Source organism: Emys orbicularis, chromosome 2, assembly GCF_028017835.1.
Source record: "Emys orbicularis isolate rEmyOrb1 chromosome 2, rEmyOrb1.hap1, whole genome shotgun sequence".
In the NCBI taxonomy this organism is placed as follows: domain Eukaryota; kingdom Metazoa; phylum Chordata; order Testudines; family Emydidae; genus Emys; species Emys orbicularis.
Window position 1 is genome coordinate 182869750 of NC_088684.1, and position 16838 is coordinate 182886587.

General features: G+C 43.7%; 1 protein-coding gene across 1 annotated transcript in view; it reads left to right on the forward strand.

Annotated features, from left to right (window-relative positions):
• MOCOS (molybdenum cofactor sulfurase) overlaps positions 1-16838 on the forward strand; it is a 386193-nt gene that overhangs the window by 311266 nt on the left and 58089 nt on the right. The window contains exon 7 of the mRNA XM_065397684.1: positions 16523-16639. Within this exon, the coding sequence (XP_065253756.1) occupies positions 16523-16639 (117 nt within the window). The remainder of the gene's footprint in view (positions 1-16522; positions 16640-16838) is intronic.

A 16838-nucleotide genomic window follows, 5' to 3' on the forward strand; every position in this document is an offset into this window, starting at 1 on the left:
AAAGGAGAAGCTGCATGAGTCAGTTTGCATTTAGCTAAAGTTACCTATTGCTTCACACAAGCGGTTATTATATTTCATCAGCCATGAACATATTTCATTAATGCTGCTGCGGGGGCTTTTTATTCTCCCATTCCCTCCTCTGGACATGACCCTTGACCGAGTTTGGCAGAAAACTGTGCAGTTTAGTCTAGTTCAGGCCCTGCCCTGGGCCCTGCTTTGTGTAAGGGTAGTTAGCATAACAGATCTTTGTTGGAGGGTTTATTTTGGGGCCTTCAGATTCACAGCTCTGGCTATCAAAAAGAAGGCCCCCCTGCTCTATTTCCCCACACTGGGAAACATTCCCTAATACACAGTAGCCTTCCTTGTCACTGGCTCCATTATTTCCTGTCCTTTCTATTTTGCACATTTTGTTTTCCTTTAGCACTATTTTAATAAGGTGTTAATAAGAAAAGAAAAATGGTCCTGGGGTTAGGGCACTAGCCTGGGACTTGGAAAACTGGTTCAATTCCTTGGTGTATCACAAACATCCTGTATGACCTGGAGCAAATAATGTAGGGTATGCCACAGTGCCGCACAGGTATGCAAGCTTGTGCTAGCAGAGCTTGAGCTAGCATGCTAAAAATATCAGTGTGGCCATTGTAGCTTGGGTGGCAGCTCAGGCTCTCAAGGCCCCTCCCCCCCTCCCGCCCCAGGTCTACACAGCTGGTTTTAACGCACTAGCTTCAGTCTGGCTAGCGTGAGTCTGGGAGAATTGCTCCCAGCTGCAGTGTAGACGTAAACATGAGTGTCTCCGTTCTTCTCTTCCCCATCTGTAAAACGGTGACAATTGTACTTCCCTACCTCACAGGAGTATAGTGAGGGTAAGTGTGTTAAAGATGGTAAGGTGCATAGATGTAGCTACCATGGAACAACCTAAGATAAGTAGGTTTCTTTAGGAACAATTGTAGTTGCAGGACACCTAAAGTGACTTTCTCAGTAGTGTGCCAGTCCTACTCCAGACTAGTAGATGTCTGTGTTCTTAGAAGAGCAGCTTATAACTATGAAAAACCTACTGCATTTCCCAAAAATGGAAAGGAGTTGCCAGATCCATTTGTCAAAATCACTGAAGGGATTTTGGTCAACCTACCGACATAACTGTACTTATCATAAAATTCATAATCAGTGTCCTTAGAGATGCTAGTGGGTTGATAGTAAGCAGCAAAAAGGTGTCCTTTTTACATTATCTGATCTGCACAGATGGGTTTATTTTTTAGACAAAGCAACTTAATCAAGAGATCTTTTCAGTTTATAAATAAATCTCTATTTATTTCTGATCCACCTGTGTTTTTAGATATCATGTAAAACTATCATTGTGTAGATGGATAAGTTTACAGTATGTACTGTATATTTTTCTTCTAAAATATTATTGGAGGAGCGGGGAACAAACACTTTTTAATTCCAACAAAGAATATGTCTGTACAAGATGGTCAAAAGACTCTGAATTACTTATCCTAATGCTTTTTGGAACATATCCACTCATTACATTAAATGCGATGACTCAAGGAAAGAAAAATATTAATAACATGCCTAATGGGATTTTTGGCCATGTTCCCAACAGCTACCTAAAAATTACCGGGGTGATTGCTTGCTATTGATTTTCATTATTGATTTAGCTGTTAAGACTTCAGGAAACCAGGGGCAACTGATAGACCAGTGGTGTAGAATGCAAACAGGATTACAAGGAGAAAAACATTGTTGCAATAACTCTTTTTAAAACTCCACTAATTTCTTTGGTTCTCATCAGTTTGTGCTGCAGACATCTTGTAAGAGGCACCCTTGCCACAGTGGTGATTTGCGTTATCTCCTGTACTATTGGGAGAGACCTGTTTGTGGTGCAGTAAGCCAGAGTGAGTTGTCATTATAATGGTGTGTTGTTATCTCAGACTGCCAAGATGGGCCATTACAATATGTGTCCCTGCTTACATTTAATGGAAGTTAGTTATGTGGTATTAGACGTCAAAAGTCATTTCTCCCAACAGGGTACTCTGGGTTCATTGACCTAGCATCCAGGCCAGAGATATGCTGTGCTTGTGTAGAGGGATTAGATTACATGTGGTAACAAGCATCCTTGGCAGGCGAATTCAGGTCTCTTGCTTGCTGAGCAAGTTGGGTGGCAGGGATCAGGTGGGATTGTTCTTTGTAATAGTTCAGCTCTGTGGGGAACAAAAAGCATCCTAGCAGGTGTGTTTGAAATCTCCTACTATTGAACTGCTAGTAAGAAAGGGTTATGCTTACAAAGCTCCATCAATTCCTATGCTGAGGAGGCTGTCTGACATCACTTCTTTTGAGTGTCCTTGTATGCTTGTGTTGCTAGGGAAACTGTGATAGAGATAAAGGAAAGAAACTCATGCAGCTCTTAAAATGAAAGCATCTAAGGGAGAACATTAAAGCAAAAATATGTAGATACAGAACCAGAGTGAGGTTCTAAGACACTGATTCCACTGAGGAGGGGGAGAGGGAATGTGAGAAGAAACCATGGGGCATCAGCAAGAATCCCCACTAGCAGCAGGCTCTGCTGGAATTCCTCCTGGGACTGTGGAGAAGCAGCTCTGCTACCCTTAGAAAGTGTGCAGTGTCCAATTTCAACCCTCCAGCCCACTTCCATTGGCCAACGAACAGTAGGAGCATGGCTCCACCTTACTATCACCCTGCCTGTTCCTTCCTGTCCCCTCTGGGGAGTCTATCAAAGTATTCATATGGCCCTCATTGCTGTCATATATAAGCACCTCACGTGCATGAATGGAATTTTATCCTCACAACAGCCCTATGAGCTTAGGAAGTACTGTTATCCCTCTTTTACAGATGGGGAACTGAGGCCAAGGCAAGATTAAGTGACTTGCCCAAGGTCACACAAGAAGTCTGAGGTTAGAGCAGGGGTGGGCAAACTACGGCCTGCGGGCCGGATCCGGCTCCTCGGGGCTTTAGATCCGGCCCGCAGGATTGCCCCCTGTGGCGCCGCGGGTCCCGCACCGCTTTCAGCAGTGGCCAGCCCAACGTCCCTGTGGCCCCCAGGCCCTTGCCTCCAGGCAGCGCCCCCCGCATCTCCATTAGCCAGGAACCGGGAACCGCGGCCAATGGGAGCTTCGGGGGAGGTACCTGGCGGCGTGGCAAGGGCAGTGCACGCGGAGCCCTCCGCCCCCACTCCCCCAGGGGCCGCAGCACTTCCTGGAGTGGCGTGGGGCTGGGGCTGGGGCTGGGGACAGGGCAGGCATGCAGGCAGCCTGCCCTGGCCCCGGTGCACGCCACTGCCACCCCGGAGCCCGAACCCCTCCTGCACCCCGCCCCCCCAACTCCCTGCCTTAAGTCCCCTGCCTGCACCGCGCACCCCTCCTGCACCCCAACTCCCTGCCCTGAGCCCCCTGCTGCATCCCACACCCCTGCCCTGAGCCCCCTCCTGCACTCCGCACCCCTCCTGCACCCCAAGCTCCTTCCCTGAGCCCCCTCATACACCCCACACCCCTCCTCTGCCCCAATCCCTTGCCCTGAGCCCCTTCCTGCACACCGCACCCCCTCCTACACCCCTTACTCCCTCCCGCACCCCAACCCCCTGCCCTGACCCTGCATACAACTTCCCCACCTAGATGTGGTCCTCGGCCCAAAAAGTTTGCCCACCCCTGGGTTAGAGCCAAAAATGGAACACAGGTTTCTTGAATCACTGAGTCTTACGTACTACACCATCCTTCCTACCCAAAGTTCAAGCTAGAGTTGCCACTACCACTAGTTTATCACAGTTCTAGTTTCCCCTGTCATTATGTTGGTTGGTCCCTCTGCAGGAGTGCAGAATGGCAGGGGAGCTTTATATGCCCTGTTTCTCACCCCCACACCATGCACCTTTGCTTTGTCAGCTATAATCTGTTGCATAATTATTATCCTGAAGAATGGCTAGAGATGCATATTGGATTACATATGCCTGCTTCAGTACCCATGAGAGGAAGCTCTGATTAAGTTATCTATGATGTCACAGATGATTTATTTCTTTGTTTTCCTTTTTGTACTTTCCATTCCTATGCTGGATGGCATTTTAAATATCCTATATATGAGCCCAAATTGTATTTGGGTATGAACGCAGGTAAATGAGTGGCCAGGGAGAGTGAATGCTTCTGCCTGAAGATATATGGGTCCATGGCAATATGCCCCTTACAGGGGAAGACTCCAGGGCTTGGCTGAATCACTGAATCTTGGACACCATCTTGCTTGATTACTCCATCAGGTATGCATATGTGGCCTATTGAAATTCAATTCTTGAATCTTCCAGTTCACAAGGTGCACCAAGCAGAAGAAAAAGGCAATCCGGAAGATGCAAGATCATCCATTAAGAATCAAGATAGTATTTCAAATCTTCTCTCGTACTGAAATTCCTCAGTCCCAAAAAATCTAGCAGTTTCTGGATTTGACACGTAGAATCATAGGACTGGAAGGGACCTCGAGAGGTCATCTAGTGCAGTCCCCTGCACTCATGGCAGGACTAAAGTATTATCTAGACCATCCCTGACATGTGTTTGTCTATCCTGCTCTTAAAAATCTCCAATGATGGAGATTCCACAACCTCCCTAGGCAATTTATTCCAGTACTTAACCACTGTGACAGTTAGAAAGTTTTTCCTAATGTCCAACCTAAACCTCCCTTGTGGCAATTTAAGCCCATTGCTTCTTGTCCTAGCCTCAGAGGTTAAGAAGAACAACCTTTTGTGTAATTGAAAACTGTTATCATGTCCCCTCTCAGACTTCTCTTTTCCAGACTAAACAAACCCAATTTTTTCAATCTTCCCTCATAAGCCATGTTTTCTACACCTTTAATCATTTTTGTTGCTCTTCTCTGGACTTTCTCCAGTTTTTCCACATCTTTCCTGAAATGTGGCGCCCAGAACTGGACACAGTACTCCAGCTGAGGCCTAATCAGCACGAAGTAAAGTGGAAGAATTACTTCTCGTGTCTTGCTCACAACACTCCTGCTATTCCATCCCACAATGATGTTCGCTTTTTTGTGCAACAGTGTTACACTGTTGACTCATATTTAGCTTGTGGTCCATTATGACCCCCAGATCCCTTTCCGCAGTACTTCTTCCTAGGCAGTCATTTCCCATTTTGTATGTGCGCAACTGATTGTTCTTTCCTAAGTGGAGTATTTTGCATTTGTCCTTTATTGAATTTCATCCTGTTTACTTCAGACCATTTCTCCAGTTTGTCCAGATCATTATACTCCTATCCTCCAAAACACTTGCAACCCTCCCAGATTGGTATCGTCCACAAACTTTATAAGTGTATTCTCTATGCCATTATCTAAATCATTGATGAAGATATTGAACAGAACCAGACCCAGAACTGATCCCGGCAGGACCCCACTCATTATGCCCTTCCAGCATGACTCTCTAGGTATGGTTTTCCAACAAGTTATGCACCCACCTTATAGTAGCTTCATCTAGGTTGCATTTCCCTAGTTTGTTTATGAGAAGGTCATGCAAAACAGTATCAAAAGCTTTACTAAAGTCAATATATACCACATCTACCGCTTCTCCCCCATCCACAAGACTTGTTACCCTGTCAAAGAAAGCTATCGGGTTGGTTTGACATGATTTGTTCTTGACAAATCCATGCTGACTGTTACTTATCACCTTATTATCTTTTAGATGTTCACAATTTGATTGTTTAATTATTTGCTCCATTATCTTTCTGTGTACAGAAGTTAAGTTGACTGGCCTGTAATTCCCCAGGTTGTCCTTATTTCCCTTTTTATAGATTGGCACTATACTTGTCCTTTTCCAGTCTTCTGGAATCTCTCCCATCTTCCATGCCTTTTCAAAGATAATCGCTAATGGCTCAGATATCTCCTCAGTTAGCTCTTTCAGTATTCTAGGATGCATTTCATCAGGCCCTGGTGACTTGAAGACATCTAATTTGTCTAAGTAATTTTTAACTTGTTCTTTCCCTATTTTAACCTCTGATCCTGCCTTATTTTCACTGGCATTCATTATGTTAGATGTCCAATCACCACCTACCTTCTTGGTGAAAACTGAAACAAAAGTCATTAAGCACCTGTGCCATTTCCACTTTTTCTGTTATTGTTTTTCCCCCCTCATTGAGTAACGGGCCTACCTTGTCCTGAGTCTTCCTCTTGCTTCTAATGTATTTGTAGAATGTTTTCTTGTTACCCTTCATGTCTCTAGCTAGTTTGACCTCGTTTTGTGCCTTGGCCTTTCTAATTTTGTCCCTACATACTTGTGTTATTTGTTTGTTCATCTTTTGTAATTTGACCCAGTTTCCACTTTTTGTAGGACTGTTTTTTTGATTTTTAGATCATTGAAGATCTCCTGGTTAAGCCAGGGTGGTCTCTTGCTAGACTTCCTGTCTTTCCTACGCTTCTTCCTCTGGATGCTACTTTTCACAGAACTCAGGGACTCTATAGGATGCATGTGATCAAGCAGGAGAAATCTTCTGGGTCAGGTCCTACAGGATGACTACCTACATGTTCTGATTTACCCACCCTTCCAGAGGTTCCTCTGGTTCTTTTTCCAGGATGTTACCTGCTTTCAGCACAGTTCCACCAAGTGAGCTGCCTTTTTGCAGAAGTTCTAGATAGGGTCTCTTCATGTGCTAGACACCTGGCACTTCAGCCATTTCTCTGGCTGACATTTTTCCCAACAGTAAAAACTTCAACATTATTAATCTTCACTTAGATCTTTAGTCCAACAATAATGAATACAGTTATGAGCAACCAGTAAATACATCCTTGTGCTGCATGTGCCTGATTCCCCCATATTCATCACACTTCCTAATGAAAACAGCTCAGGTACCGATTTAACATAAAAACAACGAGGAGTCCTTGTGGCACCTTACAGACTAACAAATGTATTTGGGCATAAGCTTTTGTGGGCTATAACCCACTTCATCAGAAGCATGGAGTGAAAAATACAGTAGGCAGGTATAAATATAGAGCACATGAAAAGATGAGAGTTGCCTTACCAAGTGGGAGGTCAGTGCTAACGAGGCCAGTTCAATCAGGGCGGATGTGGTCCATTCCCAACAGTTGACAAGAAGGTGTGAGTATCAACAGAGGGAAAATTACCTTTTGTAGTGACCCAGCCACTCCCAGTCTTTATTCAGGCCTAATTTGATGGTGTCAAGTTTGCAAATTAATTCCAGCTCTGCAATTTCTCGTTGAAGTCTGTTTTTGAAGTTTTTTTGTTGAAGAATGGCCACTTTTAAGTCTTTTTATTGAGTGTCCAGGGAGATTGAAGTGCTCTCCTACTGGCTTTTGAATGTTACAATTCCTGATGTCTGATTTGTGTCCATTTATTCTTTTGCGTAGAGACTGTCTGGTTTGTCCAATGTACATGGCAGAGGGGCATTGCTGGCACATGATGGCATATATCACATTGGTAGATGTGCAGGTGAACGAGCCCCTGATGGTGTGGCTGATGTGGTTAGGTCCTATGATGGTGTCCCTTGAATAGATATGCGGAAAGAGTTGGCAACGGGGTTTGTTGCAGGGATTGGTTCCTGGGTTAGTGTTTCCATTGTGTGGTGTGGTACTTACTGGTGAATATTTGCTTCAGTTTGGGGGGCTGTCTGTAAGTGAGGACTGGCGTGTCTCCCAAGGTCTGTAGGAGTGGCAGGGTTACTACAAAAAGTAATTTTCCCTCTGTTGATACTTGCCTTCTTGTCAACTGTTGGGAATGGGCCACATCCACCCTAATTGAATTGGCCACATTAGCACTGACCCCCCCCCACTTGGTAAGGCATCACCCATCTTTTCATGTGCTGTATATTTATACCTGCCTACTGTATTTTTCATTCCATGCATCTGATGAAGTGGGTTATAGCCCATGAAAGCTTATGCCCAAATAAATTTGTTAGTCTCTAAGGTGCCACAAGGACTCCTCATTGTTTTTGCTGATACAGACTAACACGGCTACTCCTCTAAAACCTGTCACCAGATTTAACATAGAATTTCAAACCAATTAGCAACTGACCCCAAACAAAATCCTGCTTCAAAGCACCCATGAGGTTTAGAAAAGTTCAGAACCAGATCATGCCCATCTCTAAGGACAGGTCTACCCTACATCAGTGCAGCTACTGCTACAGTGTAGATGCTTCCTATTTTGACAGAAGGTGTTTTTCCATCAATGTAGTTAATCCACTCTGAGAGATGGTAGCTCAACAGTCCATCCACCAAGCCATCAACCTAGCCACATCTACATGGGGGTTAGGTCAACCTAACTACGGCACTACTGGCATGAAATTTTTCACAGCCCTGAGCCACCTAGCTAGGTGCATCTAACTTTTAGTAGTAGACCAGGCCTAAAGCAAGTAGACAAATTGGTACATACATCAATTCAAAAATGCCTAATAGTAATACATTACCATTCTCACTGTCAATGCATCCAATGTGCAGTTCCAATATACATTTAAGGTCTGACTCTCCACTGCCTTGTACCCAGTGTATTCATTTTACTGGAGCAAAGTAAGTGCTGAGTGGGTGTAAACTGCTAGCATTCTGATCTGGGAGTGTTTTACACCCACTTTGCAATTCATTTATACACATGTAAATGACTGCAGAAGATGCAAGGCAGAAGAAAATCAGACCTTTACACAATATGGGCTCTGTCCCGACTAGAAATTAGCACCTCAGGGGGGAATGTGTATGTTTTGTACAAAAAATATCATTTTGCAGGAAACGATCTGGTTAAACTGATTTTATGTCTTAGTAACTGAACAAAGATGTCATTTTTTTTCTTTCTTCTAAATAATGATTTGGAAACAAGTGCTGATTTTCTCTTCAGACCTATTTCTGGATTAAATTACATTAAACAAGATTAAGCATGCATCATTGGCAGCCGCAACATTTCACAATCAAAAGCTGGGTGACAAAAAGAGCTAGCTTACTTTCTCTCCGATTTCATGCAATAAATCAGTGAATTAATTTACCAGCTGATTTGGAGAAGAGTGTCACAAAGTCAGCTTTATAACCAGCCATCAGTAGTGTGCAGTGAAATTCTTGTGATGAGCAAATCCATCTGACAAACCTACTCCAGAAACACTGTGCTCTGAAGTTTGGTCACAGTCTAAGAACTGAGTAGAAATCCAGACTGCCATTCTTCCAAGAGAAGAAATACTGTTGTGACGAGGCTTCTTGAACTGGATGTTTTTTTCCATCCTCGTCATACGAAATTATAAAAATGCCAAGATTAAGGGCCCAATCTGACAACTTCTGCTCATGTGAGTAATTCTGTTGACTGTAATGGAACAACTCATATGAGTAAGGACTGCTTGTTTGAGTTATGGGTCCTATGATTTAAAATGAGATTTTTAAAGGCGCCTATAGAAGTGGGTGCCTTCCATTTTTAGTGATTTAAAATCATGCAAAACCATATGGTATCTATAAATCTTAACTACCACATATTTCAAATCTGCTTACAGTAGTGGTATTGCTCTCAACCATATCAATAGCACTAGAATATGGAGGAGGATTTATATTTGGATTAAACATTATTATTGTTGTAGTTATTATTCATGAATCCCTCTCAACTTAGATGCTCCAGACACTAAATAGTTAAAGTACAGTAGTAATAAAGGGTTGCCAACCCTCCAGGATTGTCCTGGAGTCTCAAGAAATTAAAGATTGTGTCATGTGATGAAACCTCCAGGAATACGTCCAACCAAAATTCGCAACCCTAGCAGTAAGCAACAAATAAAGCAGTATTAAAAAAAAACAAAAACGCTCAGACATCAAAGCAAAATGGCATCATTAAAAGGAAGGAGGAGCAGGAGCACTGACTGTGGTTAAAACAGAAATTGCCTCTGTGGAAAAAAAAAATGAAGTTTTAACTCTGTGATCAGGGGCGGCTCCAGGCACCAGCGAAGCAAGCACATGCCTGGAGCGGCAAGGCGCGTGGGGCGGCATGCTGGTCACCACGAGGGCGGCAGTCAGGCAGCCTTCGGCGGCATGCCTGCGGGAGGTCCGCTGGTCACGCGGCTTCGGCGGCAATTCGGCGTCGGGTACACCGAAGGCACTGGACCGGCAGATCACCCGCGGAAACGCCGCCGAAGGCTGCCTGACTGCTGTGCTTGGGGCGGCAAAAAGCATAGAGCCGCCCCTGTGTGTGATCTTAGTAAAAAATGGATGTCTGTTTCCTAGCTAGTTCCCCTCTCTCTGTTAAAGCACAAAGACCCCAGCCTTGCAAGCCAATGAGCGGCCTCTGCTCTCATTAAATTCAAGAGGGCTATGAAGGTACTCAGTCACATGCAGAAGATGCCTGGCCTCCTGCAGGTTTAGGCTCACAGTAAACTGCTTCAGAACTAGAACTGAATACTAAGGGTTAGCTGATAGAAAGGACTCCAGGTCTTCATAGTATCTTAATTACTATGTACATTCAGTGTAGAATCAATAAAAATGCTGTAAGGTCTATTAGTTTGCAGTTAAATTGTAAAAAATCAAGTTTACAAAAGACCCAGGTCACCCTAGTCCTAAATATCAGACCCAGGGAAGCACCAAAACTGATGATCTGAGTACCTAAAGCTGTGTACCTGCCATTAGCACTTTTTCACGCTTCCATGCCCTTATTGATGAACATATCCCTGGCTCCTAAACAACAGCCTGTGTTGTTACATGCTGAGCTGCAAACACTCTGCTGCACTTTGCAACCCATAGGTCTATACGTCTTATTGCTCCTTATGGCAGTTTTCAAAATGTGTATTATTGAAGGCTTTTTTCATCGAAACAGACTCTAACAGATGGTTTATATTCTATTTGTTTTGCTGTATGCTAACACCACAGAAAGAGATTAAATTAACTCCCGAAGTAGCATAGTTCCAGGGTGAAGCTGAGCAACAGGACCTAACAGTATATGTCCAAGTGAAAATCAAGCATTTGTCCAAAGAACATAGGTCGGGTCGGCAATCTTTAGAGACACAGGGTAGGTGAGGTAATATTATGGTTACCAACTGTCTAATCGCACAAACACCCTTGCCCCACCCTCTGCCCTGCCCTTCCCTGGAGCCCCGCCCCTTCTCCAAGGCTCCACCCCCCACTCACTCCATCCACCCTCCTTCCATCATTCGCTCTCCCCCACCCTCATTCACTTTCACCGGGCTGGGGCAAGGGATTGGGGTGCAGGAGGGGGTGTGGGCTCTGGGCTTGGGGGTGGGGCCAAGGGGTTCAGGGTGTGGGAGGGGGCTCCGGGCTGAGCCTGGGGCAGGGGGTTGGAGTGCAGGAGGGGGTTCGGGGTGTGGACTCTGGGAAGCAGTTTGGGTACGGGAGATGGCTCAGGGCTGGGGTCGGGGGTTGGGATGCAGGAGGAGGTGAGGGGTGTGGGCTCTGGGTGGGAGTTTGGGTGCAGGAGGGAGCTCAGGGTTGGGGCAGGGGGTTGGGGTGTGGGAGGGGATGAGGGGTGTGGGCTCCAGCCAGACGGTGCTTACCTCGGGCAGCTCCCGGGAAATGGCCAGCATGTCCAGCTCCTAGGCTCAGGGGCAGCCAGGCGGCTTTGTGTGCTCCCTCTGCCCATGGGCACTGCCCCCACAGCTCCCATTGGCTGCAGTTCCCAGCCAATGGGAGCTGTGGAGTCCGTGCTCAGGGTGGGGGCAGCACGCAGAGACCCTCTGGCTCCCCCTACGCCTAGGAGCCGGACATGCCGGTCACTTTCAGGAGCTGCATGGAGCCAGGGCAGGTAGGGAGCGCTGCCAGATTTTAGCGGCCTAAAATCTCCCAGATCAGCTTCAATAGCCTGCAGGAGATTGAGCCTGATTCCAGGAGACTCCCAGGCAATCCGGGAGGGTTGGCAACTTTAGGTATTATCTTTTATTGGACCAACTTCTGTTGGTGAGAGAGACAAGCTTTTGAGCTTACATAGAACTTAAGAAGAGCTCTGTGTAAGCTCAAAAGCTTGTCTCTCTCACCAACAGAAGTTGGTCCAGAAAAAGATATTACCTCCCACACCTGGGCTCTAATATCCCAGGACTGACACTGCTACAATAGCATTGCATCCTGCAATCTTTACTCATTCAAGTAGTCCAATTGATGGCAATGGGAGGAACACTTCATATTAGTAAGAGTTACTTGCAGGATTCCCATGTGAGTTTATGCTTTGCATAGATCGGTAATGAAGCTCTCTAGAGTTCAGACAAAAGGTTATGCTTAACTGGTCTTTCTCGTCTTAAAAATAATTCTCTCTCTTCCTTTAATTTGGTCTCTTTTTTTCTCTGCCAATAATCCTTGGGCTGGTCTAATCTAAAAACAAACATAAACCGATCATATAAAACTGTTATCTGAGAAGGGTTTTGTCTTACGTCGCAGTGTTTCTCTCTGGAATTCTGACACATGCTTATATGGAACAAAAGTCCAGGTTTTGCATTAATGAATAATGATGATTTATCTGACAAGAACAAAACAAACAAAAAAAGAAGAAGAAGAAAGAGAGAATCTAGTTGCTAAACATTTCCTGAACTCAGGGCATGGCAACTCAGTCTTTAAACATCCAGTAATTTTAAAAGCAAACAAAGTGAAAGGGGTTATTATTTGAGAAAGATTATAAATTTTGGATTAAGGCTTTTGATATACTGAACAAACCAAACCGAATGCTGAACAACTTCAGCAGTGAAATAACTGTCATGATTTTTGCCCTGCTTGTCATCATTAACTGAATGATGGATCCACCCACCAGTCGTTAGAACCATGACAAACCTTGTTATGTCAGGATGACAACTTTTCTCATCCAAATGAGAAAATAACGCAAGAAAATGTCACTGTTCCCAGATAGAAGCCTTCTGACAAAACAACGTTAAATGACACCACAACAGTCTTTCTCAGCAGATGCCTTTTACTATAACTTTGATTCTTAGAAACATGCTTGGAATACTGCACGGATGCACTAATCATAAATAGAGATGTTGGGTCTGATTCTCCATTGCACTTGTTAATCAGGATCTGTTGTGCTTTTGATTGTGTTTACATTAGAGAACTGAACAATTCATAATTGAAGCAAGAGGACAGAACCAGTTTAAGCACAAACATGCTGATTTGTTTTCTGCAATGCTGCAATTTTGGCCTGTGCCGTAATGTTGTTTTTCTAATGTGTTTCAATTGCAATGGTCTCTGATAACTTATTGCACAGAAGCAGTGGGTTCTGGAAAACTTCAAAAGAACATTAATGCACGGTCAGGAAGCAGTGGGAGGACCACCTCACTGTTTTCACTGTGACCTGTTTTAGTGCAGTCTACACTGGCACTAAGGACCTGATCCTGCAAGTACTCACACTGATGGGAGTAACTTCATTCCTGTGAGGAGTCCCTTTGAAGTCAATAGGAATACAGACATGAGTACAGTTAAGCACATGCACAAGAGTTTACTGATTGGGAGCTAAGACCATGAGCCTGCAATGAGCTTCTTGGGAACAGATCCCTGCACCTTCACCCATTCAGAGCTCATTGCAGAAGTTGGCAACCATGATTGCAACTCTCCATCCCCCCCCCCTTTTTTAAGTAAAAATATAATGCTTTTAATTAGTGCTTCTGTCAAGGACAAATGCTTAACCAGGACAGACAAGAGGATACAGCACCTGCAGTTTTTTCCAATCACTAATAGAGTACAGTAAATTGAAGGATATATATTTTATTTCTAATAATGCAACTCCTCTGGTAATTAATGAGTTAATATACTTAGGTATAATTATTCAATAGTTACATCATGATAGCACCCAGAGGCCTCAATCAGGAGTGGGGTCCCATTGCTGTACCAACATAAAGATAGACATGATTACTACACTGCATAACAATATCCTGGCTGTTTACATACATCACTTTTGCCTGAATTTTCTTTGACTGTTTTTTATCTATGATATTTTTGGTGTTTTAGGGCCTGGATAACAGCATCCACTAGCTCCCATGTGGAATCTCACTGAGGTCAACCTCTGCCATATCTAGCCTTGATCTACAATCAATGGGTCTTAGGTTCCTATGTTACTTAGGTGCTTTTGAAAAGTGTACTCCTTGTCTTAATGTTAGTGATACAGAGACATTCATACTTGTGTACGTTGGTAGAAATTGAAGAATATACCCTGGAACAAATATGTCACCCCCAAATAATAAATATAATGTAAACAGAGACAAATATGATGCATTTTTTGCCCTTGTAAATGCAACAAAGCATGTGAGTTCACTTTCTATGCACTGAAATCGAATGCATGATTAGTTTCATGGTTATTCTTTGTGTCCTGGGTAATAAACTGTGATTTTGAGACCAGGACCATTAATTTAAAACAACTCTTTGTTATTTTAACAGACAATTTAAGGAGCCAGATTTTTCACTGTCTTGAGTTTTGGGTAAATACAGCTGTGCCAAGTGGGTGTAGAACCATTCCCAGTGTCTTGATTGTGTTTTACACTTGCTGCACACTCACTTTACACAGGTGTCTTAAATTTATATTTCCATTTGTTTCCCAAGCATTCTTGTGTAAAACCCCTTGTGCCCACACCTAAAAGTGCTCCAGATGCTTTGTGTGCACCAAATACTATTAGGATTGCTTTCCGCAGGTCTAAAGATCGACACAGACTGAATTAATTCCTGCACTAGGTTCAAATGTAGGACTTGATCCTGCAAGGTGCTGAGCACAGAAGTATTGGAGACAGTGGAAGTTGAGGTTGCTCAGCAACTCATGATCAAGCTCCACAAGAACTTACTTTTATTGTGTATTAAATGGGTAAACTGAAGAGAGGTTGTGTTACATGGCCAAGATCATGCAGGCAGGAATCTGCAAAGTCAGGAATAAAACTTAAGCCAGTCCCTTAATTTAACTGCTCCACACTTACTTCCTCTACTACAGAGCCTATATAAATAAGGTGATTATACTATATTGCACTGCACATGGGAGGTGTGATTGCAGCAAGTAAAGACTTTCATATAAGGCAGTGAAACCCACAGCAGCACAGGCGGCAGTGTTGAGCTAGACCTACCCACCCAGGACATTGGTTCCCATACTCCAGCAATAATCATGTATACCATATTGTCCTTACAGCCCTTGTTATCTCTTGTTAAAATCCATTTACTTGGAGAGTTTTGGGAGCCATAATGTTTCTCAAATGGTCTTTCTTCTTTATGCTTTGATAGGAGTACTGGGGGTCCCTAAAAGTATATCCCCCTCTCTCCTGCCACAGGTCTCTTCATTGTGTGAGATTCTTTCTGTTGTACAGACAGACATGATCTCCCATGCCCCCTGCACACTCACATGTTCATTCTCTCTCTCTCTCATATTCACATAATTTATTCATCCCAATGATTCATCCATTAATTATTGTATTTGTGTCCATTAATTATTCAGTGTTTTTTTTTCTTTAACTGGCAGTTTTAGAAATATTCAGAGACATAAAAGCATAACATCAGGGAAGGTAAGTGGGTCAGCCTAGTTGGTGAACAAAGTGGTCATGTGTGGAACATTCAAAGAGGTCTCTCTATTCCTGTCCTTCCAGACTAGTGCCTGTCCTGTCGCATGCTAATATTAGGGTGACCAGATGTCCCAATTTTATAGGGACAGTCCCGATTTTTGGGTCCTTTTCTTATATAGGCTCCTATTACCCCCCACCCTCTGTCCCGATTTTTCACACGTGCTGTCTGGGCACCCTACATGCTATTGCTTACTTATGGCCTCATCCATCAAGCCTGCAGAAATCTCTAGTGTGCAGAAATCTCATTGGTTTCAATAATTTCCTGCGCTGACAGTTTCCCTTATACCATAGAGTATATAGATATGCAAAGGAAAGATGTTGTCGTTGTTATCATTTGGATTGTGGTAGTATATAGAAACCCCAGGCAAGGACCAGGTTGTGCTAGATCAGGGGTTCTCAAACTGTGGGTCACAAGGTTATTACCTGGGGGTCACGAGTTGGCATGGGACTGACAGCCTGAGCCCCTGTTAAATTAAAATTCAATTAAATTACCCCCCCTTTTAATTTATAATGGGGGAGAGGGTCACACTCAGAGACTTGCTGTGTGAAAGGAGTCACCCTTTCAATACAAAAAGTTTGAGAATCACTGTGCTAGATACTGCACATTTAATTGAAGAGGAGATCCCAACCCCCCACCTCCAAGCGGAGCAGTTGCTGCTTTGTTTCAATTCCGATGCAGAACGTTACAGAATAAAGCACTGACCCTGGAAACACTTACACATGTACTTAACTCTAAGCATGTGATTAGCCTAACTGATTTCAATGGGCTTCTCCGTGTGTTGTTTAAAGTTAAGCATGTGTGCAAGCATTTGCAAGATCACTGCTTATTTCTCTCTGTTTCTTCCTTCTTTGTTGTTTTACTTCATCTGAAAATAATAAAACTGAAGAATACCTGTTTTCCTCATAGTGTATGTGAAAATACAACTGCTCCAACAACCAAACTGCTAATAATTTAGCGAAATAACTTACTTCAAGCAGCCTTTATTTATAACATAGTATATTTAATATTATCTCTTTCATTCTTTTGTTATTTGTCCTGCTGAATCGGTAAGGTGGACAAGATTGCCAGTCTCTACAACATACATGTTCGTACAGGATGTTTCTGTAACACTGGTGCCTGCCAGCAGCATTTGAGCCTCAGCAATGAGGATGTCAAAAGGAACCTTCAGGTCAGTACCAAATCCTGTTGAGGCCAAGTACAATCACTTGAATGATTGAATAATGAGAGGGTTGAAGGGAAGAATAAAAACTGAGTATAGTTAAACATCGGTTTAAAGCAGGGGTTCTCAAACTGGGGGTCGGGACCCCTCAGGGGGTCACGAGGTTATTACATGGGGGGTCACGAGCAGGGCCGGCTCCAGCATTTCT